This window comes from Xyrauchen texanus, chromosome 4 (assembly GCF_025860055.1).
Source record: "Xyrauchen texanus isolate HMW12.3.18 chromosome 4, RBS_HiC_50CHRs, whole genome shotgun sequence".
In the NCBI taxonomy this organism is placed as follows: domain Eukaryota; kingdom Metazoa; phylum Chordata; class Actinopteri; order Cypriniformes; family Catostomidae; genus Xyrauchen; species Xyrauchen texanus.
Window position 1 is genome coordinate 44,499,478 of NC_068279.1, and position 26,325 is coordinate 44,525,802.

At 36.4% G+C, this 26,325-nt stretch overlaps 2 protein-coding genes across 3 annotated transcripts; both read right to left on the bottom strand.

Annotated features, from left to right (window-relative positions):
- Positions 1-792: 792 nt before the first annotated feature.
- LOC127643219 (high affinity copper uptake protein 1-like) lies at positions 793-17,507 on the bottom strand. 2 transcript variants are annotated; one of them, XM_052125859.1, is made up of 5 exons: positions 17,473-17,507; positions 8,610-8,734; positions 8,149-8,221; positions 5,590-5,758; positions 793-4,155 (listed from the first exon to the last, which is right to left on the bottom strand). In XM_052125859.1, exons 2-5 carry the CDS (start codon positions 8,715-8,717, stop codon positions 3,954-3,956), a joined length of 552 nt encoding a protein of 183 aa, XP_051981819.1. In that variant the 5' UTR covers positions 8,718-8,734; positions 17,473-17,507; the 3' UTR covers positions 793-3,953. The 2 variants fall into 2 exon arrangements, with proteins under 2 accessions (XP_051981819.1, XP_051981818.1); XM_052125858.1 differs by lacking the exon at positions 17,473-17,507 and adding an exon at positions 11,571-11,755 and having other exon boundaries at positions 794-4,155.
- A 2,833-nt stretch (positions 17,508-20,340) lies between these two features.
- LOC127641975 (V-type proton ATPase subunit G 1-like) lies at positions 20,341-24,972 on the bottom strand. The gene is made up of 3 exons (XM_052124728.1): positions 24,790-24,972; positions 24,016-24,116; positions 20,341-21,164 (listed from the first exon to the last, which is right to left on the bottom strand). The coding sequence occupies exons 1-3, from the start codon at positions 24,869-24,871 to the stop codon at positions 20,991-20,993; spliced, it is 357 nt and encodes a 118-aa protein (XP_051980688.1). The 5' UTR covers positions 24,872-24,972; the 3' UTR covers positions 20,341-20,990.
- Between the last annotated feature and the right edge of the window lie 1,353 nt (positions 24,973-26,325).

Consider the following 26,325-nt stretch of genomic DNA (forward strand, 5'->3'; position numbering starts at 1 on the left):
GGACATAAAAGTAATCCATAAGACTCCAGTAGTTTAATTAATGTCTGAAGTGATTTAATTTGTTTGGTTAAGAATAGACCAAAATGTAACTCCTTTCTCAATATAAATCTTGGCATCAGCAGTCTCCTTGCCGATCATGATTTTAGGCTTGATTACACTTCCTAGCTCAATCTAGTGCTCTGCGTATACGTCAAGAACTAGGAAGTGTAATCGAGCCTGAAATCATGATTACTACTTATGGATTACTTTAATGCTGCTTTTATGTCCTTTTTGGGGCTTAATATTTCTGGTCACAATTCACTTGCATAAAATGGATAAACAGAGCTGAAATATTCTACTAAAAAACTAATTTCTGTTCAACAGAAGAAAGAAGAATATGGTATGGATTCAAAAGTTTTTGCACTGTATTTGTCACACTGTAGAAATTCAAAAGAACCAACTCATAATGGTAATTCTGTTGGAAATCGGGCTGCACTGTTTGAGCCGTATGTGTCATGCTGTAAATTCAAAAGGACTAGCTCATAAGAGTCAAATGCTGGGGAATCGTGCTACACTCTTCGTGCTGTAGATTCAAAGAATTGGATAATAAGAGTCATTTGTTGGGGAATCGGACCACACAGGTCGTGCTGTAGATTCAAAAGAATTGGATAATAAGAGTCATTTGTCGGGGAATCGGACCACACTGGTCATGCTGTAGATTCAAAAGAACTGGATAATAAGAGTCATTTGTTGGGGAATCGGACCACACCGGTCATGGTGTAGATTCAAAACGACTGGATAATAAGAGTCATTTGTTGGGGAATCGGACCACACCGGTCATGGTGTAGATTCAAAACGACTGGATAATAAGAGTCATTTGTTGGGGAATCGGACCACACCGGTCATGGTGTAGATTCAAAACGACTGGATAATAAGAGTCATTTGTTGGGGAATCGGACCACACCGGTCATGGTGTAGATTCAAAACAACTGGATAATAAGAGTCATTTGTTGGGGAATCGGACCACACAGGTCGTGCTGTAGTTTCAAAAGAATTGGATAATACGAGTCATTTGATGGTGAATCGGACCACACTGGTCATGCTATAGATTCAAAAGAACTGGATAATACGAGTCATTTGTTGGGGAATCGGACCACACTGGTCATGCTGTAGATTCAAAAGAACTGGATAATAAGAGTCATTTGTTGGGGAATCGGACCACACTGGTCATGGTGTAGATTCAAAAGAACTGGATAATAAGAGTCATTTGATGGTGAATCGGACCACACTGGTCATGCTGTAGATTCAAAAGAACTGGATAATAAGAGTCATTTGATGGTGAATCGGACCACACTGGTCATGCTGTAGATTCAAAAGAACTGGATAATAAGAGTCATTTGTTGGGGAATCGGACCACACTGGTCATGCTGTTGATTCAAAACAACTGGATAATACGAGTCATTTGTTGGGGAATCGGACCACACTGGTCATGGTGTAGATTCAAAACAACTGGATAATACGAGTCATTTGTTGGGGAATCGGACCACACCGGTCATGGTGTAGATTCAAAAGAACTGGATAATAAGAGTCATTTGTTGGGGAATCGGACCACACCGGTCGTGCTGTAGATTCAAAAGAACTGGATAATACGAGTCATTTGATGGTGAATCGGACCACACCGGTCATGGTGTAGTTTCAAAAGAACTGGATAATACGAGTCATTTTTTGGGGAATCGGACCACACCGGTCATGGTGTAGTTTCAAAAGAACTGGATAATAAGAGTCATTTGTTGGGGAATCGGACCACACCGGTCATGCTGTTGATTCAAAAGAACTGGATAATAAGAGTCATTTGTTGGGGAATCGGACCACACCGGTCATGCTGTAGATTAAAAAGAACTGGATAATAAGAGTCATTTGTTGGGGAATCGGACCACACCGGTCATGCTGTAGATTAAAAAGAACTGGATAATAAGAGTCATTTGTTGGGGAATCGGACCACACCGGTCATGGTGTAGTTTCAAAAGAATTGGATAATAAGAGTCATTTGTTGGGGAATCGGACCACACTGTTCGTGCTGTAGTTTCAAAAGAACTAGCTCATAAGAGCCACTCACTGGGGAATCAATTTACACTGGTCGCTCTGTATGTGTCGTGATGCGGATTCAACAGTGGTGTTGTAGTGCCGGAAACAGTGTTTAGCATGGTCTTGCATAGGACTTTAAACAGAAACTGTTGGAACCAGCTCTCCATTTTCAAACTAATAATATACAGTATAGGTTCACAGAAGAGGCAGTCACAACAAGTATACTTCAAATCATACAATATTTATTTGTCATTTACTATTACAATCACAGTACTGTTTTAGGTTTAATTCTATAGACATGACTGAACTGTGAAATGTTAACAACTGGAAATGAGGCTCAATTCTTCTACACATGGGCTTGTATAGTGTTCCACTTCAGTGTTCACCAAAATGTGAAACCTATTTACAAAAAAAATGACTCACAGATACAGTTTACTACTATATTTTTCAAAACAATCCCAGATTTGATATGACAAAGCCCCGTGATAAAGAATATAACGAATCCTCAAATCCAGTGCCACAAAGTGTACCTGACTATTGGTACAGGCACATGACATTAACATTTTCTTCTGAAATAATAAAATAGATTACAGAAAACAAATTAAACTAAGCAAAAAGTACATGATACTTAAAAACCACAATGCTGTGTGGTTTGCTATTTTTTCAGTAAGACAGCCTTAAGTTCCAGCCTTTTTGTTTAAATGTTTTTGTTTTTACGAACAATTCAGACACTTCTTCCAACCTTAAATTGGGAGTTAATTGGGTCCAGTATGACAAAGGCACACCCCTTTACCATAAAGGAGCATAACTATCATCAAAAACAATAAAATTGACATTCTATAGACTATCAGAGTAGTTACCGTTATATTTGTAATATTTTAAATATTTTTTATAGATTTATACATCATTTATTATGTGTGACGCAACACAATCATTTTAAAGATGTGGGAAAAAATGTATAAGGATCTACATAGATTGCCAAAAAAGTTTTTGATATCAAATACATTGTTATTTAAGTAGTAGAGTTTACAAATAAAAATTATAAAAAGAAATTACACTGGCATCATATTTCATTTATTTTCCAATAATTTCCCACTGAATAATTACTTAAAAGCACTCCAAAGGAGCAAAGTTCAACTTCAGCTCTGCCAACACAGAGTTTAATTAAACCTCTATTTCTCTGTGCAAACATCATATATCATTCAACATTTCAATCCAGAGACAAAACAATGATCACTCATTAATAGTTGTTTCATTGATTCCTCCAACAGCTCAAATAGAAGACAAAAAACAATTGGATAGTCAGCCGTAACATCCCAGCACTACCTTAAATATAATCACTAGTGCTTGTATACTAGGTCTGCCAGAAGCAGTTTAGCTTAGTCTTCAGTCGCCCTCTTGTGTGTGTGTGTGTGTTCCCTAATTTAAGGCAAAGGGGTTTAGTAAGGCTGTATCGCACTGCCCAAAAGCACCTTCATTCATGTACATTAATGTGAAGTGGACAGCAGACACTATTATATTAAACTGAGTTGTGATCTTTCACTCTGATAGTGTACTATGACCGTGGAGGTAGACGGTTGGGCTGTTCACACATATTTTAACATTACAGAAGACATGCAGCTGTCAAAGTGATTGAAATAGTGACGGGATGGAAACGAGGAATGGTAGGGTTATGAAAAATTGTATTTTGTATGAAACTTAGAGGATCAAAATAGAGCCAAGCTTTAAAATGAATGGAGCCGTGAGGCCCTCACTCTTTCCCAAAATGAATTAGAGCATTCATACAGTGCTCTAAAAACATTGAGTAGTTGTGATGTACGTTTGGATTGTACAGTGGGTGTTTTTGAGGTTATTTAGTGGGATGATCAGCCGTGGGGTTTGTCGAGAGGTCAATGACAGTGCTCTGTAATATCCACCACTACTGCCTTCTTCCAGCTGAAGAGGAAGTAGCCAAACCCTGCGCCCGCCGCCACGGCGATGCACAGGTAACCGTTGTAGGTCATGAACACCAGCATGAGGAAGTAACTGACCACCACTTGGATGATGTGCAGAACCGTCTGTAGCAAGTGCGCAACACTCAGCATTCGCTGGCTAGGGAACAGAAGAGAACAAGGAATTATTATAGGATTACAAAAAAGGCAGGTCATAATTGTGAAGAAAATGCACGTTTGCTTTTCAGAGGTCAACTCTGTGGTAATGACTACAAAAGTGCTATGATTACATCATTGATAACAGGATTAAGTTGTTTGCCTGTTCTTCATTGACCTCATCATTTAATCATCAGTGATTAGAGAACAATGCTGCACTAAACAGCAGTATTTTCACTGAACTGTGAAATATATACAGTAGAAGTCTGTATGTATATATATTTATTAGGGCTGTCAATCGTTTAAACTTTTTAATCAAATTAATTACATGGTGTCCCGATTAATTAATCGCATATACAAATATTTGCTGAGAAAGCCCCTCATATAACAATAATTCAATATATACATATTTATATCAATATATAATTATACATAGTTATCTTTAAATATTTAAAAATGATATATATATAATAAAAAATATTCAGATAATTAAAATGCATTACATTCTTGTAGCAGAAGAGTTAATCATTGATAAGACAAAAAGCAGCTTTAGAATACAATGTATTGTTTACTACCACATTATTGATCATAAGTCAATCATTGGGACACAGTTCACAGCAATCCATTTCACAAGTGAATTTGTCAATCAGTTGGAGATTTATTATGAGGGATTGTTTAAGGACCCCGTCAATATACACCTGCGTCAGATATGCTTGTGTAGTGTCTCGGGTGCATTGCATCATAAACCTAAAATTTTTATTTCACCGTTTCAAGTTAAATATAGTTTAATACTCAATCTTTAAACACATCTTGAGATCCCTCAGTTCCCATTTGCGCTCCTACAAGTGTTTTGAACGCAAGAACGTAACATGTCTGTGGTGTGGGTTGTTTTCTTCACTGTATAAACTGTGCGTTGCTCACACAGCTGAAATTTCACTTATTGCTCTCTGGAGTAAACAGGTGGTATTACATGCTTGCATTTCTCAGGAATTTTCCTTATTGTGCAATTCATTGCGTACATTTTTTTAACGCATTATTTTTTGTCAAATTAATCGCACTGAATTAACGCGTTAAATCAACAGCCCTAACATATAAAAAAATTGCGTCGTGCACTGTACATGAGATGCAGTGGAACATGGAAAACTGAAGTATACTTTGGACGTTATGGCCACTTTTGTACAGACAAGCACATCCAAAAAAAAAAATTATTTGTATTTCCTTTTTAATGCAACTCGTTTTCCATACAAAGTGCCCTGCAATTTTGAGTCAGAGCTGTGAGACTCTGTGCATCTGGGCCTTGAAGAGGAAGGATTTTTGCATCGAGTTCAGTCCTATAATTGGACTGTAACGGTCTGGCTGTCTCCTGTTTATGGGCCGTGTTTGGGCTTCAGCAGACCTCTACACTGAGCTTCTGAAAAACACGAGTGTATTTACTGACCCAACTGTTTTGTGGGTCTCCATGAGGATGGTTCCATCTGCTCCAGGGACAGGCATGGAGTTGTAACGCACGTTCACCTGATTCCTTCTCAACAGGACCTCACGACTGATCTTAAGTCCCTCGTAGAACACAGCCAGCAAGAACACACCGATGCACGCACCTGCCATCTCTAGCGACAAAGACAAAAAGATTTTAACGGAATAGCTCACCAAAAAGTATCATTCTCAAATAATTTCCTCAACCTTTGACATCTTAAAACTTGTATGACTTTCATTCTTCTCCGGAACCCAAACAAAGGTTTTTTTGATGGATATGTGGTGAGAATTTATCCATGCAATGCAAGTCAATGGGGTCCAAACTTTCAAGCTCTAAAAAAGACAAAGGCAGCATAAAGGTAATCCATATAACTCTAGAGGTTTAATCCATGTCAAAATGACACGAGTTGCATGGAGTACTTTTAAGATACCTTGCATCCTTTTTAAGCTATAAAGTGAGCCACTATAAACTCTATTAAAATATCTTTTGTGTTCCACATCAAAATACACAGACGGGTTTGGAACAGCATGATTGCGAGTAAATTATGACAGAATTAAGTCTCCCTTTAAACTGATTTCATGCATTGGGGCAACAAAAAAAATTCTGCTTTTGTTCTAATCATTTACATAAATCAGCTTAAACTAGTTTCCTTGTGAAAACTTGCAAAACATGTGCAACCAGCACATTTGTTCTTTATAGTAAGGAAGTATCTTATGACAGTGCTACAAAGAATGCCACCGTTTCTAGAATTCCGAATGAATATCTTGACAACTGGTTTCATCTTGAAAAAAGCAATAGTGAAGGATGTGTGTGTGTGTAGATATATATATATATATATGTAGATCTGCTTTGTTCTTTTAATGCTTAAACACTATAAAGCCTCTTGGTAGATTTCTGTCATGAACGACTGATTCACTTGCTCATACCACATAAGACGCTCTTTTGTCACATTGTAACATCTCCAGGAGGGGTCACTGAAGTAATCGGTTAATCAAATTTTACAAATTTGTGACACAGAAGCAAGCCATACCAAAATACCCTTTATTCTTGCAGTTACCTTGCTTTACTTGAATCCCTAAAATCACTGGATTTTGTGCTTTTAGCACATTTTCTTTTTTTTTTTTAAATATCCCAAGAAAACATTTTCGTGGACCAGTGGTCCTCTCACCTTTTTCGAACCTCATGAGTTTGCATTCCAAGAACAGAAAGGGTAATAAAAGAGACAGTATTCAATGACAAATGGGTCGCGTGGATCTCGTCTTGGACACACATTACACGGAACAACTTTTACTCTCAACACGCTGTGAAAGGATCTCGCTGATGAACACTTCACGACTAAATTACACAATTACTGGTGAGTGAAATGTAAACATTTACCAGCCAGTTGCCAAATATATTCACTTCAGTCGCATAGCACGAAATTTGCTTGCATATAGAGTAAAAGATGGATCTTGGGATTTAAGAATCAATATGGAGTTCAAATGAAGATCGCGATGCATCAGAAAATCTATATTTTTACCCAGCCCTAATTCAAAGTTAGAATTTTAAGCCAATATTGAAATGCCATGAACGGGACATTTTGAGTCTCAGTGTTACTGTATTATTTGAGCACTCCACATTAACTCCAAAACTCCTGTAAATAGTAAATGCGAAGCGGTTTCACTTAGTTTAAAGTTTGCTTATTAGCAAATGTTCTTTGTCGCTATGGAGAGTGTTCATTTTAACACAGTTTTTTGTTAGTCATTTAAATGTTTATATGTAAAAATGTACAGTGCAGGCCTGAAGTGGTAGCAATAAAATCAATCAAATCAATCCACACCTTATCATGCTTAGATTTTTTTTTAAATAAACCGCATTTAGATTTTTACTTTTCTGCTAAAAACCTTATTAATGCTTTGATAATATAATGCAGTGTTATTTTCTTCTCATCATATTTTCGTCAACAGTGTGTTTAAATTAAAATAGATTTATTATCGTCATGATGCGTATTTTTTGCCATGCCTTTGTAAATGTTAACAAAAAAAAAAACCTGTCAACACACATTTCCATCAGTAAATTTGTTGACTAAATTAACAGTTGTTGCAGGTTCATACAGGCAGTGTTAATGACACGCAGTGACACAGGGGAAGAGAAGAGCCGCTTACTCCATTTCTGAGATAACAGAACGAAGAAACATTTTCAAATAGACACAGAAGGTCTTTTTTCAAGGGAAATAAGGGCTTGTGGGTTTAATGGAAGAGTCTTTAAATAATTTTTCATGGCATTCTAACCCTGTAAAATTGCATTAAAACACTTTCCAAGTTTTTAAAGCCTGAAAGGAAATCAAATATTCCTATTTTATCATGTGATTCCAAGTTAAATAAGATTATATGACTTAAATGACAATTTGTGACAAGTTATCATCAGCCAGATTTCATAATCGTGACAGCCAAAATAACAGCCTTTCCAAAATACCACCATGTCAATAAAAGTGAAAGATAAATAAACCAACCAAAGATAAATAAACCAAATAAACAAACTTACCTCCTGGAGTGTTGATGACAAGCCAGGCGAATAGCAGCTCAACATTTTTGTAGCCTAAGTAGAAGGTCATTTGCTGAAAGCATCAACAAATAAAGTTTAACCAAACTTTACCCAGTAAACTAAGTAAAGAATACATCAGATAATGGCTAGGCTTTTTTATTTAAAATGGATTTATAACTTTGAATGGTTTGTTGACATGTCCTGCATTGTGACACTCCATTTAAAACTATTTTAAACAACATTTTGTGAGGCTTTTCTAATAACTTATAATGCATGCATATTAACTGCAGGACTACATGGAGTATTTGTCCTTTTAAAAATGCATTTTATTATCTTATAAATTCATAAACATTCTACATCCCTTGTAAATTGTAACCTTAAATCTTAATTTAAGTCCAAAAAAAAGTCCATGGACATCCCAAATACTGAAACAAAACGAAATAATAACAAGGTTGTCTCACCATCATCATCATACCGCCATGGCCTGTGTCGGGGTGCTCACTGTCTGTGATTGGAGGTGACATGGTCATGTCTCTATGGTGATTATGGTGTGCATGTGACATATCCATCTTTCTGCACAGGGGTTCTGGGGTAGAGAGTTCAGAAAAAAACCTTGTCAGTTCATAAACCTTTCATTAAAATATTAAGCTTCCAATTAACATCCCCAAATATCTCAGAGACATCTCAGAGTATGGAAAGCATCAGTGGCAAAACCTTGAACATTTTTAAAATGCCTAAACGATAGGAATATCTTTGCAGTTGGTAAAATGAGTCACATGAGTTCCTGGTCTAGTTGTTTTCACCATAGAAATGTATTCATAAACTAGATTACTGACATTCATAAATACATAATTGAGAAACGGGATCACGGTAAACTACTCCTTGGCTTTAATGCCACTTGGTTTGCCATTTTGTCATCTACTGAATGACATTCATGCATTTTTAAGTGTGACTAAAGTGTCCAAATACTCTGTGGGGCCATATGCTGTGTATGAAGTGATGTCCCTGACATTCTGAGACCTTCAACTAATCGAATGCCCTGACAACCCCAGGCTTTTCACTTGAAGAACATTGCCCAGCTTATCTAATAGTACCTCTATAAAACAATTACTTCTCTAATTTGAGAAGCAGATATGCTTTACTCAAGGTTTAGGACAGCCTAAGGGGTTAAAGTGTACATCGGTAATGGTTGTTGTACGTGATACACAGACACTAATGAAACAATCCAGACAGACATAATGAACGAGATTATCAGATTGACGTGCTCAGATCTGTACTAACCATTGGTCAACATTTTTATTTGCCTTATAAGAAGATACTGAATAGAACTGATCTCTTTTCACACACAAGGATTTAAATATTTCCTTATATTCAGCCTAGATTCATGACAGTAGGCTAGTTTAAACACAGATATGAGAGACAGGAAAAACAAGTCACAAAGTACACAGCGGTCTGCTCCTCTCCTATCTTCATAACCACATACTGAGTGAGCCACCAATATGTCAAAGTAAAATGCAAAAAGCTTTACACATTGGTAATAGAAATCATAGGCGGGTGAACGAACTGCTGGGTAAGGCTATATAAGCACCAACAATGTCAAATAAGGGGCTTGTGAGTCGAGGTTTTTAATCAGAGCATTTAAATAATGTGTAAAAGTAGGAAAGAAAGATTTTACTAATACAATAAAAATGTGATATAAATATAATGTAACATATATAAAAACTTTTAGTAAAAAAATATATGAGTTCAAAAAACAAGTGTATATGTAAAATTTACCAAAACTAAATTTGATCAGTATAAGTATTTTGAATTTTTTTTTTTATTTAAAACTTCTTTTTTCATGTCATTTTCATTCATACATTTTTAAAGCCTTAAAAGGGAAATCAGTTTATTCCTATTTATTTCATGATATGATTTGATTTATATATTGGAAGTTAAATATTTAAAAATTACTTCTTGGGACCTGGGTATCTCAGCGAGTAAAGACGCTGACTAACACCCTTGGAGTCACAAGTTCTAATCCAGGGCGTGCTGAGTGACTCCAGCCAGGTCTCCTAAGCAACCAAATTGGCCCGGTTGCTAGGGAGGGTAGAGTCACATGGGGTAACCTCCTCGCAGTCGCTATAATGTGGTTTGCTCGCAGTGGGGAGTTGTGCGTAGACGCCACGGTGGATGGCGTGGGCCTCCACATGCGCCATGTCTCCGTGGTAACGCGCTCAACAAGCCACGTGATAAGATGCGTGGGTTGACGGTCTCAGACGCGGAGGCAACTGAGATTTGTCCTCCGCCACCCGGATTGAGTCACTACACCACCACGAGTACTTGGAGCAAATTGGGAATTGGACATTCCAAATTGGGAGAAAAAGGGAAAAACATGTATGAAGATAAAAAGCACACCTTAAAAATATGACAATTTATATGACAAATAATCGTGAAAGCCTTTAACGAGACAATTAATCATCATAATCACAATTATTTGTTTGACAATTTATCGTCAGCCAAATTTCATAATTGTGACAGCCCTATTATTTAATGTATATTTATATAAACTTAATGGGAATATTAGCACAATAGCAGAAGCACTGACATTTCGAAGAGTCCCCAGTGTATTTTGGGATTGCTTATAGCTAAATGTCCCACATTATGCATCAAATCTTGATTTTCTTTTTGTTATTATTACGATTTTGGTTGTAAAATTAACTGCATTTGGGATTTTATTCATTTGGGACTCTTGTAGTCTCTATGTCTGTGACAGTCACAGTTAGGAAAGACAAAAAAAACACAGATTTTCTTTAAAAATCAGCCGATTAATCGGTTATCTGCCTTTTCCAACACCACTTTAGTTATTGGCAAAATCCACTATCGGTTGACCTCTAATTAAAACCTAGAAATAATCAACGCTTTTAAGATTTTGAGAATCTAAAACAGTGAAAAGTTGAAATTTATTACGTGGAAGACATATTTAAGACTCTGCACTATTTCTCTTCTTATCAAATATGCCAAAGCTGTGACATTGACTATGTTAACTCTCTTTTGCAAAATGTCAGATTTCCTTCTTTCCATTGAATCACACAAGATTTGGAACATTCCCAAATCATGCTGGAATAACACGGGTCATCAGGTTTTGCACAAACTTGGGGAGTTCACGCCAGCAAGCGTGCATGTAGCAATTAAAGCAATGCTAATGCTAATCTGAAATGCTAACAGAATCAGGTTTATTTAACTTACTACCCAGGTATTACCATCTAAAGCCTTTGATGGCCTTTAAAAAGCATTACCTTGCTAAATGCATACATTTGCCTCTGCAATTGCATAATAAAACTGCCAACTAAGACCCACTGACGACAAAAATGAAGCAAAAAGGGATAAAAGCAAAACTAGAATTTCCCCATAAATAATGCTTTTGTTCCAGTTCAACTCACCCACGAAAAATCTGTCACCTAAATCAGACGGCTTTGTTCCTGGTTGGTGTCCAAAATGTGCAAGTGATTTTATTCAGTCCTGCTTTCTCAGTATATCTTCAATCATACAGGGTCAGTCAGTGTATGGAAGTGTTATATAGACAGATAAAGAGATTGTGTTAGTGGCAATACAGTGTGTGGCTGGTCATACAGAACTGACTTCTCATGTGACCTCTCTTCTGCCTTTCATTTCCCTCCTCCAGCCATTAATCCAATCACTAAGCTTAAGTCACACCCACTGCAAGACCTACTACATGAAAACCTTCACTGCATTGAACAGTATAGGCCTAGTACCAACCAAAAGTTTGGAATGTTCTGCCTGACATGGTTTCTTTATTAAAATCAACATAAACTTAAATTCAGTGCAACAAATCATAGCATTATGTCTTCTTACAATTGTGTTTTACAATATTAATAAATAATCATTTTTTCACATTAATGTAATGAGAATAAAATTACATAACAGTACCCTAATGACAGTTTGGGGACAGGGTTTGCTTAACGGTCATGAAAATAATGTCACAATGCAAAAAGTCATCGGGCTTCATTTGAAATATAATTGTATAATTCCCCCTCTGATTAAGAGCCGTCTGCGCTAAACTTCTTCGGAGTACTGGATAGATTAGGGGTGTTTCAGGGACATCGTATTGGCCTTGATCAAGTTAAATCAGCTAACAATGTACCACTGAACAAGGGCTTCACTTATGCATTAGGGTGCATTTTCCCATTAAGATAAAATAAGTTGATAAAAATAAACATAAGGGGTGTGAGAAAGAATAGAAAATGAAACCTTATAAAGTGACTGGTGATGTCTATTCATGATGACCTTTTCAACACTTTTTAGTTGATACAGAGAGCACGTTTGACATGGATTTTGTCAATCATTACTGATTGTTATGATGTTCGAACCTGATGATCCTCAGTCATAAAACAGGACGGGGCATAATGCCCTTCTGAGTTCTGTAAAGTACTAGCTGAAATTCCGAGGTCAGGATACAAAGAACATGTCAGCAGTCGACTCAAACAGTGTGTTCCTAGATTTCACAACAGCAAACAAGCCTAAAGTTGAATTTGGAATAAGAAAGACTGTCATTTTAAATGAATAAATCTACTAAAAGGGAATATTTGTCAACGTCTGGGAGCACACTAGCATATAGCCACAAAACTCTAACTACTTTAAACTTGGATGTTGGCTTGACATAGCCTTGTCTTAAAGTTCGTAGCACTGAATTAAGCTTTTAAATGCTTTTAAAAATGTACTGCTTCTTTTACTCATGGGACCTTGGCCTCTCTGAGTGTTGAACCTTTGCTAACATCCTCCCCCCTTGACTACGGTTGCTTTGACAAGCTCTGCAGATCTCCCCATAGGAGTGAATGGGAGATTGCCGTGAACGGCACGGTTTTTGGGTAACTATTCTCATAAACGGAATTGACAATATTGTCATTGTAAAGCATATTTATTTATATGATTTATATTTAATTTATAAATTGTTAAATTACACCGTATGGGAACACCAGCTACGTACTTATTTAATTAACGTATTAAATTTAATCGAATTAACAAATAAATATGTCAAATAAAAAAAAAAAGTCTTCTACTTAGCATTGATACATGATGACGTGTTGTAAAGATAACAAACAATCATAAATTGCTAAATTGCTATTCATTTATAAGCTACAGTTCGGAAAGAATGAATCTGCAACACAGTCACATCAAGTCAGATGATCATAATCTCAGCAAAAATCCATTAACACTGGACTTTCACAGTGGTGTCTGAGTCCATGAAAAAACTACTACGCAATTGCTAGGGTATTCTGGGTGGTTCCTAGGGCATTGCTCGGGTTACATTCATGTCATGCCAGAATTACCGTAATTAAGAGATTTCTATTTGTATCGATCACATCACCTTAGAACTCCTAATTACAATGCTCCAATATGGCAGCACCCTCAACAGTTTATTAAGCCATTGTTATGCCATAGTGCTTTCTTTGTTCCTTAATATTTAACAAAGATTTACGCATTTAAAGGTGCACTCAGTAACTTCTGTCTTTGTGTCATCTTGGACTTAAACTGACACCTAGCGACTTGGATGCAGCATCATTTAAAATCAATAGTTTTCGGTTTCTGATGATCAAATTTACTCTTCACTGTCAGCCATGATTTCTTTAATCAATGACTGAACGTGTCAAATAACAGGGCGGTTACTGAGATTAAGCGAGAAGTTTTCGGCTGGTCTTGTGATTGTAACATGGTAGCCCCCATGTGTGGAACCTCTCCATGAAGAATAAAACAGCTTTTATAAGGTTCCTGATATGCCTGAAGTCTTCATTTTAATGTGAGTGCTCATGACTTCTTACATATATTGCAAAATTACAATTCATGTCTTCAGGAGTTACAATTTTCTAACGAGGAAAAAATTACGGAGCGCATCTTTAAATATCAAACCAAAATCCCAATAAATTGAACTAAATGAAATTAATAATTAAATAAATAAATATATATATATATATTCACTAAAGTGGGATTCAACTGATCACAATGTTTAGTCAGGACATTAATAATGTGAAAAATTACTATTACAATTTGAAAGAAATCTCAGAACTTCTTAAACTACTTCAAAGAGTTTTCATCAAAATAATCCTCCACGTGCAGCAATGACAGCTTTGCAGATCCTTGATATTCCAGCTGTCAGTTTGTCCAGATATTCAGGTGACATTTCAGCCCACACTTCCACGTCTTCTCACGCACCTTACGGTATAGCGGATCCCACAAAAGCTCAATGGGGTTAAGATCCATAACATTCTTTTCCAATTATCTGTTGTCCAATGTCTGTTTCTTTGCCCACTCGAACCTTTTCCTTTTGTTTTTCTGTTTCAAAAGTGGCTTTTTCTTTGCAATTCTTCCTATAAATCCTGCACTCCTGAAACTTCTCTTTACTGTTGTACATGAAACTGGGGTTGAGCGGGTAGAATTCAATGAAGCTGTCAGCGGAGGACATGTGAGGCGTCTATTTCTCAAACTAGAGACTCTGATGTACAACTAAACAAGAGGATAAGTACATCAGAGTCAGTTGTCCTTTGTCTTTGAAGACTGTACTGTGAACTGTTCCTTTGAATGAAATCTTCAGTTTTTTCGCAATTTCAAGCATTGCAAAGCCTTCAAATCAATGATTTAGTGGTAAATTCAGTTGATTGGACATGATTTGGAAATGCACACACCTCTCTATATAAGGTCCCACAGTTAACAGTGCATGTCAGACCACAAACCAAGCCATGAAGTCCAAGGAATTGTCTGTAGACCTCTGAGACAGGATTGTATTGAGGCACAGATCTGGGGAACGGTAGAGAAAAATGTCTGCAGCATTGAAGATCCCAATGAGCACAGTGGCCTCCATCATCCATAAATGGAAGAAGTTTCGAACCACCAGGACTCTTCCTAGAGCTGGCCGCCCGGCCAAACTGAGCAATCAGGGGAGAAGGTCCTTATTCAGGGAGGTGACCAAAAACCTGATGGTCACTCTGACAGAGCTCCAGCATTTCTTTGTGGAGAGAGGAGAACCTTCCAGAAGAAAATCCATCTCTGCAGCACTCCACCAATCAGGCCTGTATGGTAGAGTGGCCAGACGGAAGCTTCTCCTCAGTAAATGTTTTGCCAAAAGGCAACTGAAGGACTCTCAGACCATGGGAAACAAAATTCTCTGGTCTGATGAAACAAAGATTGAAATCATCGGCCTGAATGGCAAGCGTCATGTTTGGAGGACACCAGGCACTGCTCATCACCTGGCCAATAACATCCCTACAGTGAAGCATGGTGGTGGCAACATCATGCTGAGGGGATGTTTTTCAGCTGCAGGAACTGGGAGACTAGTCAGGATCGAGGGAAAGATGAATGCAGCAATGTACACAGACATCCTTGATGAAAACCAGCTCCAGAGCACTCTGAACCTCAGACTGGGGTGAAGGTTCCAACAGGACAACGACCCAAAGCACACTGTCAAGATAACAAAGGAGTGGCTACAGGACAACTCTGTGAATGTCCTTGAATGGCCCAGCCAGAGCCAAGACTTGAACCTGATTGAACATCTCTGGAGATATCTGAAAATGTCTGAGCACTGATGCTCCCCATCCAACCTAATGGAGCTTGAGAGGTCCTGCAAAGAAGAATGGGAGAAACTGCCCAAAAATAGGTGTGCCGAGCTTGTAGCATTTTGAAATAAGGCTGTAACATAACAAAATGTGTAATAAATAATGAGAGAATTTTCATTTTTTGGTCAATTGTTCCTTAAAACAAGCCGATTTCTCCTTATAAAGCCACAACATCAATTATTTTTTCTCTGACAGTGAATGTAATATACACGGACAGATCAGTGATCAAATAAGTGAATTTGTGGCTTTGTGTCACCAGCACAGTGGATGCAAATTCCAGTACAAAATACAAAACAAAGACATAGACAGATGACATAATCAGAAAGAGGATTTATTATGAGCTCTACAAAGTGTTACTGTAGGCCTGACATGCTAGTGCACTTTCTTACAGATCCAGATCAAAGCACTTTAACTCGAAGATTTTCTAAGAGAAGACATCAATCCAGCCTGAAACTAATTTTCAGTACCTGATTTTCTAGTTCAGCAAAACAATCAACATGCACGATGAATCCAGGGAAAGTTCTTTCCGGACCAACTTACTTGTAACAGAAAAACAAGTTTTGTTGTATCCAGGAACAAAAAGTCTGAATAAAAGAATCTGAGGAATCTTTTCCTTGGTTCAACAGCAGAACTATGCAGCTCTCTATAACAACAAAATTATACTAATACTGTATTTCGACAACTTTTTTTATACAATTCATGCAAAGTTATCGGACATATTTTTTCACTACAGAATAAATATTCAACAATATTATACAATGACAATATTATAAAGGGAGTTGTGTAACTTTAAAGGAACATAAAACGAAAGTATCGTTACTCTCAAAAAATTATTCACCAAACCCTTATGATTTAGCCTAAAAAAGGATAGTTCCCACAGAAATTACAATTCTCATCATTTACTCACCCTTATGTCGTCTCAAACTTGCATGACTTTCTTTCTTACGTGGAACACAAACAAATATATTTTAATGGAGATATATCTTTTTGAATAAACAATACCAAAATACTCCTTTATTCAACATTAATTTTGACATCAGCAGTCTCCTTGAAGATCATGATTTCAAGCTCGATTACACTTCCTTGCTCCATCTAGAGCACTGCAGTGGCAAGCTATACAGTGAAAAATGAGTTACATTATGGTCTGTTCTCATTCAAAACCGATTGGATCGCTTCAGAAGACATAGATTTAAACTATGGAGTATTTTGGATTACCTGTATGCCCTTTTTGGAGGTTGAGAATTTGGTCACCATTCACTTGCATTGTGTGGACCAGACATCATCTCCATTAAAATTCTCGTTTGTGTTCCGCGGAAAAAAGAATGTCGTGCGTGTTTATGACGACATGAGGGTGAGTAAATGATGAGAACTGTACTTTTAATGGCAGTAAAGACTTAAAAGCTTATGAGGCTGAGAACTGTGAAATAAAACTCAATAAATCTGATGCAATAATGACTTGATGTACAGTTCACCAGCCTCTTCAACCTGTTATCATCTGCTGTTGTCCACAAATAAATACACAACATTGATGTTTATTAAGTAGCTATATTACGGAAGCTGTTCCATCTGCCATCATATGCTAGATGAAGATTTGAGTCTAAAATAATGAGAAGAGCCACACTGCACTAATGTCTTCGCAGAGGTCAAGCAACAGAGATTACAGAAAGAAAAACTTATTTCTATCATCACAGAGCTGCTACAAGACATTTGAACTCACCCTTGCAACAAAAGGCGAGTAGTCCACAAATTAGTTTCTTTGAAATTAACTTTAGACCATCAGTTTTATGAGAGGAGAAATTTCATCTGAGCTTTGCACTTTGCACTGACCAGCAGCGAGATGCTCAGACCGATCATGGACGTCATGAATTAGGTGTGAAGTCTGCAGCAAAACTTCAATTCACAATAAAAGTCCTTGCGTCGCTGAGTGACGGATTGTCTTTATCTATGAGGTTCACGGCTGGTCACTAAAAATACAATGTATTGATATTATTAGTTAGTTAAAATAAATATTCTGGGTTCAATCAAATTGAAGCTCAATCAACAGAAGTTGTTGTGTTGCATAATGTTGATGAACACAAAAAATGTATTCGACTTGACCCTTGTCTATTACAAGAGCACAGTAAGGCACTTACAAAGGAACTGGATGGATCCAGCCCATGAATACAGTTTTTTATTATTTATTTATTTATTATGTAACGGAGGGATGAGTCGGAATATATATATATATATATATATATATATATATATATATATATATATATATATATATGCAAAAATTGAGGTTTCGGTGAGGCACCTACAATAGATGTGAATGGGGCCAATTTCTGGAGGGTTTAAAGGCAGAAATATGAAGTTTATAATTTATAAAACCACTTCCATTAAAGCATTTCTGTATTAATATAAAACTTATGTATTATTAGTTGTTTAAATGGTCAATTTTACAATAATTTTAGGGTTTGTTTTTGTTACATCGTCATGGCAATGAAGTTGTAAAATTGTTTATAATTTTACACAGAAAAGGTTAGTAAATTATTTTATCACACAATCATGCGTGCATACATATCGTTTATGTCTTGGGTATAATGTAAAAAGTTTTGGCCCCGTTCACTTCTATTTGTAGTGCCTCACAATATTTTACATTCTTTTTTATATTATATTTTTTAAGTTGGGCAAGTTTAAAATTTTATTTTTTGGTTATCAATATTGTGCCACAAATGCTGTCGATTGAGCTTAACTTGTATTGAAACCAGCATATTTATTGAAATATAAATAAATCAAGAATTAAAGCCTGCTCGCATTTGCAATGCAGAATAAGAACTTCACAATAGAATAAAATAAATCATAATAAAAAAAAAAACTTCTCTCATGTGCTTCTGGCACCAGCCCGCCATTTAACCGACAGACGAAACATTTAAAACAACTACTATTTTGAAAGACTTCCGTCTCTTTTTGTGGCACGTTCACTGCTTTGTTTCACGTGCTCTGATGCAATTGACAGGCCTCTCTCCGGTTCCGTTGCCACATGGCAAGATGTGAAAGATGTTAGTTACCCATCAAACTTTCTAATTTTCACACTTGTATTATGTGGAATAATGAGAATGTTCTGGCAACAAATCACTTTTTTTTTTTTTTTGAAGGAGTGGGTGGCACAAAATGTCCTTTTTATTTCTGATCTCTTCAAAAATCAAGGGGAACTTATGTCATTTAATGAATTTATTACTCTGAAGGGTGCTCCGTTTTCTAAAAGAGACTTCAATAAGGTGGTTAAACGTATCCCACTTAGCATCAAATCTTTAATTAGAGCACAACTAAGTTATGCTAGCTTGTCTAATCATATTCCTACACTTTCAATTAATGATATCCATATTCTAGACAAGAAATGTAATTTCTAAATTCTAATTTAAGCAATTTATGGAATTCTTCTTACAAACTTCTTATCCCAAATAAAATTAGAGAAATTCATTTCAAAATGACTCACAAATATTACCCTTGCAATCAGAATTTAAACAGGTTTTTTGAGAATGTATCCCCCTGGTGTTCCTTTTGTAAAATGGAAGAAGAATCAGTTTTACATTTGTTTTATCAGTGTACTTTCTCTAAATCTTTTTGGACAGAAATAACCTTGTTATTATTTTTATGTTTTAACAAATTGGTGCAGATTACAGAGACTATGATTTTTCTTTCAGATATTCATTGTAATGATGATACATTTGATTGTTCTTTATTGTTACTTTGTCTTCTAGGTAAATTTCATCTTCACAAAGCCAGAGTAATACAATCGAAACCTAATTTTAGATTTTTTTCTGCTGATGTAAAATCGCTTTTTGCCTCTTTTAATAATATGTCTAAATCTCTGAACGCCAAGGCTTCAAAAACATATAACATCCTTAAGGATATCACATTGAAAATGTAATCTTTATATGTGATATCTTATGTAGTTTTTATTTGTCCCTTTGTTAGCAATATGTCCCCACTGTTATTATTCAATGTATATATATATGTGTGTGTGTGTGTGTGTGTGTGTGTGTTTAATGCAATAAAAAAATAAAAATAAATAAATAAATACATCATGAAATCCGGAAACACACACACACAAAAAGATATTAGTGACATTTTACGATTGGTTGTATTTAGTTGTTTTAATAATATTTGTCCATAAACATATTTTCTGAATTTATAGAACATTTAAGAGGCAGTGATTTTAAGTATAAAAATATATATAGATTTTTAAATCCATTTAATGGTAGAGTCATAGCTAATGTGCGGTCCCTATCGTTGATAGTCCCCAATTAAAATCCCAATGAAATAAAAACCTACACAATCTGTTCTCTAATATAAGATTGTTTAGATAATAGTAACTGTGCTTCGCAAGTACTGTCCCTGAGAGACTGGTCCATGAATATCACATTCAAAATAAAGGGTGCAATTCATCAATTTGCGCAATAAATTTATTATATATATATCATGGAGGATTTTTTGAAGTAGTTTAAGAAGTTCTGAATATTCTTTTCAAATTTTAACAATAAAAATATATATATATATATATTTTTTTTTTTTTTTTTAAAGCAAGTTCAAATAGAGGAATGTAATTACATATACAGAACAAGAGAGCAGGAAGGAATTGTGAAGAGAATTTAATTAATATTACTACATTATGATGCCAATTATGAGCAGTCACAAAACAGTCAATAAATACAAATAAATTCTGTATTGTATGCAATGATTAGTTAAACATTAACAAGTGATTACTTATACATTAACAAGATACAGTAGCATCAAGATACAGACACTCACACAAACACTAAAGGTATCATTCACAAAGAAACTCACTCTGATAAACCTGACAATACTACAGTTAACTAAGAAGGCAGAGACAAAGACTTTCATTGGATCATATAAAAGATATATAAACAAACAATGTAGAAAACAATTAAAGTGTGCATGTAGAATACCAGAACCTCTGATTCTTTAACCTATCGCCAGCTTGTGAGATTTGAAAGGTAGCATGGCTGCACCATTCATTTTGTTTACATTATCAACAAATATTTTGTAAATGGTCAGAAATGTGTAGTTGCAATGCAAAGCAGAAGATGATAGTTTTGTTGAGCTGTGTGTATATGCTGGAGTCCAGCCATCGATCATCTTTTAAGATGTGATATGCCCAGTGGCAGTCTTTGTCTCAGTGCTTTGTGGGTGTTTAGGGATTTTAATGGATGTGTTGATTGGACAAATGTGTTATACAGCAACGCGGTAGTTGGCGTGGATCTCTGGCTTAATGTCGCACACCATCTTCAGCAGGTTGGCAAGCACAGCCTCCTTGTTCTGTTGATAACTCTTTTGGATGCAGCTCATCTTATCGATGGTCTCCTTGTCCACCTCAACAGCAGAGTTGCCATGGGATCCTAAGGCCTAATGGACAATATGATGGGGAATTAGCGTTAAAGGATAGCATATTTGCCCTTATACCTGGAGGTCTATCAGTAGATCCAGAACTAATACTAGTGTATGAGTAAATGTTCAGGGTTTCATGGGTGTGCAAACCCCTCGGGTTTCATGATGGAACTTCAAGGAGTTTGTAAGACTCATAGAAATGTCAAAGCAAAAAATAAAAAATAAATTACTAAATTGTTTTTATATTCACACGCACGCACGCACTCACTCACTCACAGGCGGTTTGGAATAATGGACAGATTTTGCTGTTTCAGAAGGAAATTGGTACTTTAATTCAACAAAGTGGCATTCAACTGATCACAAAGTATAGTCAGCCACATCTATGGCAAGTACTACAGGAAGTGTGGGGTGAAATGTCAACAGAGTATCTGGACAAACTAATAATAAGATTGCAAAGTATCTGCAAAGCGGTCATTGCTGCACATGGAGGATTGTTTGAAGTAGTTTAAGAAGTTCTGAATATTCTTTTCAAATTTTAACAATAATTTTTCACATTATAAATGTCCTGACTATACACTGTGATCAGATAAATCCCACTTTGGTGAATACAAATACCAATTACTTTACATAAGAGCAAAATCTGTACATTATTCCAAACATTTTGCCACCAGTGTATACATATATTGAAGTCATAAGTTTACATACACTGAGGTTGAATTCATTAAAACTATTTTTTTAACCACTCCACAGATTTAATATGAGCAAACTATAGTTTTGGCCAGTTGTTTCAGACGTCTACTTTGTGCATGACACAAATAATATTTCCAACAATTGTTTACAGACAGAATGTTTCACTTTTAATTGACTATAATCACAAATCCAGTGGGTCAGAAGTTTACATACACCAAGTTAACTGTGCTTTTAGGCAGCTTGGAAAATTCCAGAAAATTATGTCAAACCTTTAGACAATTAGCTTCTGATAGGATGTGTACTGAATTGGAAGTGTACCTGTGGGTGTATTCTAAGGCATACCTACAAACTCAGCATCATGCCTCTTTGCTTGACATCATGGGAAAATCAAAAGAAATCCAGCAAAGACCTCAGAAAAAAATTGTGGACCTACACAAGTCTGGTTCATCCTTGGAAGCAATTTCCAAATGACTGAAGGTACCACGTTCATCTGTACAAACAATAGTATGCAAGTATAAACACCATGGGACCAGGCAGCCATCATAACGCTCAGGAAGGAGACACATTCGGTTTCCTAGAGATGAACGTAGTTTGGTGCAAAAAGTGCAAATCAATCCCAGAACAACAGCAAAGGACCTTGTGAAGATGCTGGAGGAACCAGGTAGACAAGTATCTATATACACAGTAAAATGAGTCCTATATCGACATAACCTGAAAGGTTCCAAAACTGCCATAAAAAAAAGACTACAGTTTGCAAGTGCACATGGGGACAAAGATCTTACTTTTTGGAGTAATGTCCTCACAAATTTAACATTTTGAACATAATGACCATTGGTATGTCTGGAGGAAAAAAGGGTGAGCCTTGCAAGCCGAAGAACTCCATCCTAACCGTGAAGCATGGGGGTGGCAGCATCATGTTATGGGGGTTCTTTGCTGCAGGAGGGACTGGTGCAGGAAGGAAAATTATGTGGATATATTGAAGCAACATCTCAAGACATCAGCCATGATGATTAAGCTCGTTGCAAATGGTCTTCCAAATGGACAATGACCACAAGCATACCTCCAAAGTTGTGGCAAAATGGCTTACGGATAACAAAGTCATGATATTGGTGTGGCCATCACAAAGCCCTGACCTCAATCTGAGAGAAAATTTGTGGGCAGAACTGAAATATCATGTGCGAGCAAGAAGGTCTACAAACCTGACTCAGTTCCACCAGTTCTGTCTGGAGGAATGGGCCAAAATTACAGCAACTTATTGTGAGAAGCTTGTGGAAGGCTACCCAAAATATTTGACCAAGATTAAACAATTTAAAGGCAATTCTACCAAATACTAACACATTGTATGTAAACTTCTGGCCCACTGGGAATGTGATGAAAGAAATAAAAGCTGAAATAAATAATTCTCTCTACCATTATTATGACATTTCATATTCTTATAATAGTGATCCTAACTAGCCTAAGACAGGGAAAGTTTTCTATGATTACATTTCAGGAATTGTGGAAAAACTGAATTTAAATATATTTGGCTAAGGTGTATTTTAACTTCTGACATCAACTCTGTGTGTATATATATATATATATATATATATAAAAAATGTTTTTATACAAAGACAGACACACACACAGAGAGAGAGAGAAATATAAAGTGCGTGTGTTTCTGTAGGTAAGGTGCCCAAGAACCAAGAGTCCCGAAGGACATCCCTTAAAGGGACAGTTCACCCAAAAATGAAAATTCTCTCATCATTTACTCTCCCTCATGCCATCCCAGATGTGTATGACCTTCTTTCTTCTGCTGAACACAAACAAAGATTTTTAGAAAAATATCTCAGCTCTGCAGGTCTATTCAATGCAATTGAATGCTGACCAGGTCTTTGAAGCTATAAAGAATCCACATAAAGACAGCCTAAATGTAATCCATGAGACTCCAGTGGTTTAATCCATGACTTATCCTAAAATCCTAAAAGCTCAGTTTAAACAACATACATTAAAAGACTCTGATTCTCTCATTTAAAACAATAAATAGTATTCACAATTGTGGAGGTTCTGAAATTATCATGAAAAGACATCATTATACCCCAACAACGAGGCACTTTCCTCAAAGCATAGTACCAATTAAAATAGAGACTCAAAGTACACATCTGGATTGATTCTGGAATTCACAAAAATAAATACATCTCACCGCAGCCTCCTTAGTCTTAAACTCCTTCTCCCTTTGCAGGCGGTACTGTTCGATCTCAGCCTGCGCCTCCTCCTTGGCCTGTTTCAGACGCCGATTCTTCCCTATTGAAAAAATGCACAAAATGCTCATTATTGAAATGCTACATTACTATTAAAGAAATAGTAATGATGAAATAGCCTTGGATTTCCCCTGTGCAGAACACTGAAAGTAAAATATTGCCCTGACAGGGAATTTCTCCTCTTGCATGTAGGACATGAGAGCTGGCAGCAGAAACTATTTTCAACTAAAGAAAAAACAGGAACTGGGTGAACATACAGTGAGTCAGTGCATAAGAGATACTGTCAGAAATCAGAATTTCCTTCGCACAATACATTTATAATGGGTCTTTCATTGCCAACGTGCAAAATTCCTCACCAAAGTGCAGCTTCTGTGTAACAGCTTATTTCAAAGGTTAAAAACAGACTGAACATCCATCTGTACTTTGTGTTTCACATGTTTGGTCAAATGAGAACTCGTCAGTCATGTCTATTATTCAGTTTGCAAGCCTGTCATCCACCGACGCACAAGCAAAGACAAACGAGGAAAACTTTCATAAATCAAATATAACAACAATGGGGTGAATAATGATCAAGAGTAATCTCCTTTCCATTTAATAAGCTAATACGTTCATTTTGCCGTCTTATTCAGACGCAGGATTCAGACATGACCAGTTGTTGTGCGGTGTGCTCATGTAAGCCGTAGTCTGAAGCGATGACAAGCAAATCCAGCACTTACGTTTACGGGCTTCTGCGACCTTCTCTGCCGCTCGTTTCTCAGCCTGCAACAGCTGCTGGATGCCCTGAGACTGGCTCGCCATGCCTGAAAACGGGGTGTATGTGAATCACTGCGAAGGATGCTGGTGTTTTGATGTGTGGATCTCCCGCAGACGAGAAGGTCGACTGAGCGTCAGCTGACTGAACGACGTCACGCTGTGTCTGATGATGTAGCGGGCTGACGGACATCACGTGACTGCACGAGACCGGTGGCGGGTCTTATTTCATGCAACAGATAGGGGGCGTAACAGTAACACAATCTCACTTTGTCTGTGTATAGTATGTTTGAGCGAATATGGGAATGACAATGGCCAGATGGACATATACACTACCGGTCAAAGTTTTTGAAACACTTACGCATTCTTTAATGTAATTTTTTTTCTTCTTCACATTTTAGAATAATAGTCAATAAAAGTCATCAAAACTATGGAATAACATAAATGGATCTATGGGAATTATGTTGTGACTAAAAAAAAAATCCAAAATAAATCAAAACTGTGTTTATATTTTACAATCTTCATAGTATTTCACAAGTTCTGACCAGAAATGTATAAAGAAAAAAGTATAAAATAAATAAATAAAAAAAGCTAACGATGGAAGTATGAAATTCTTTGGTTCTTCCCATGAATGTTGAGTAGTGGGGAAATGATTGCCATGATCCCATTTATAGAGGCCCTATTATGCTTTTCCTTGTGTGTAATGTAGCTGTTTGTGCATGTACAAGGTCTGCAAATTTACAAAGCACAAAGTCCACGCCAAAGGGAGTTACTCTCTCCTACAGAAAACACTGCTCCTGAACTGCCTGAAACGCCTCATTTGCAGTCCAGCCATTACTTTCGTAGCAATGTCACTATATAACACATTTTCATAATGCCTGCCAAAGGGCTACTTCAGTAATGGTAAGGGGCGTTACATTTCCGACACACAAATTCTCCGCCATCAAAACCATATAACACAATTGAAAGTATGGAATTTATGTAGTGACCAAATGAAAATAATTTTAGGTGTATTACAGATTCTTCAAAGTAATCCATTTGTCTAGATTACAGCTCTGCAAACACTGGCCATTTTCTCAACCAACTTCGAAAAGTGCCACCTGGGATAGAAGGAGGACACTTGTTGGCTGTGTTTAAAATAATAATTAGATGATTCTAAAATTTCTTATAAAGAAATTCCCATATAGACACTTTTTACATTTGTCTATAAAACTAATTTAATTTAAGTGTGAGCTTAATATAAAAGGTTATAAAAAGAAACTTCTGTTCAGGCAAGTGTTTCCTTAAGGATATTGAGCTTTTTTTCTGGTCACGAAATATATCAAGGTATAAATAATAGATTTATTTTTACTGAAAATTGATGGAGCGACATAATTTGTGTGAAAATAAATAAGAACGGAAGGTTATTTCAACTAAAATTAAGTAAAAAAAAAAAAAAAAAGGTGGTGAGGGAGCCTGTTAAAAGGCTCCCTCACTTGGCGTAAATGCCTCCCTCGCTTGGG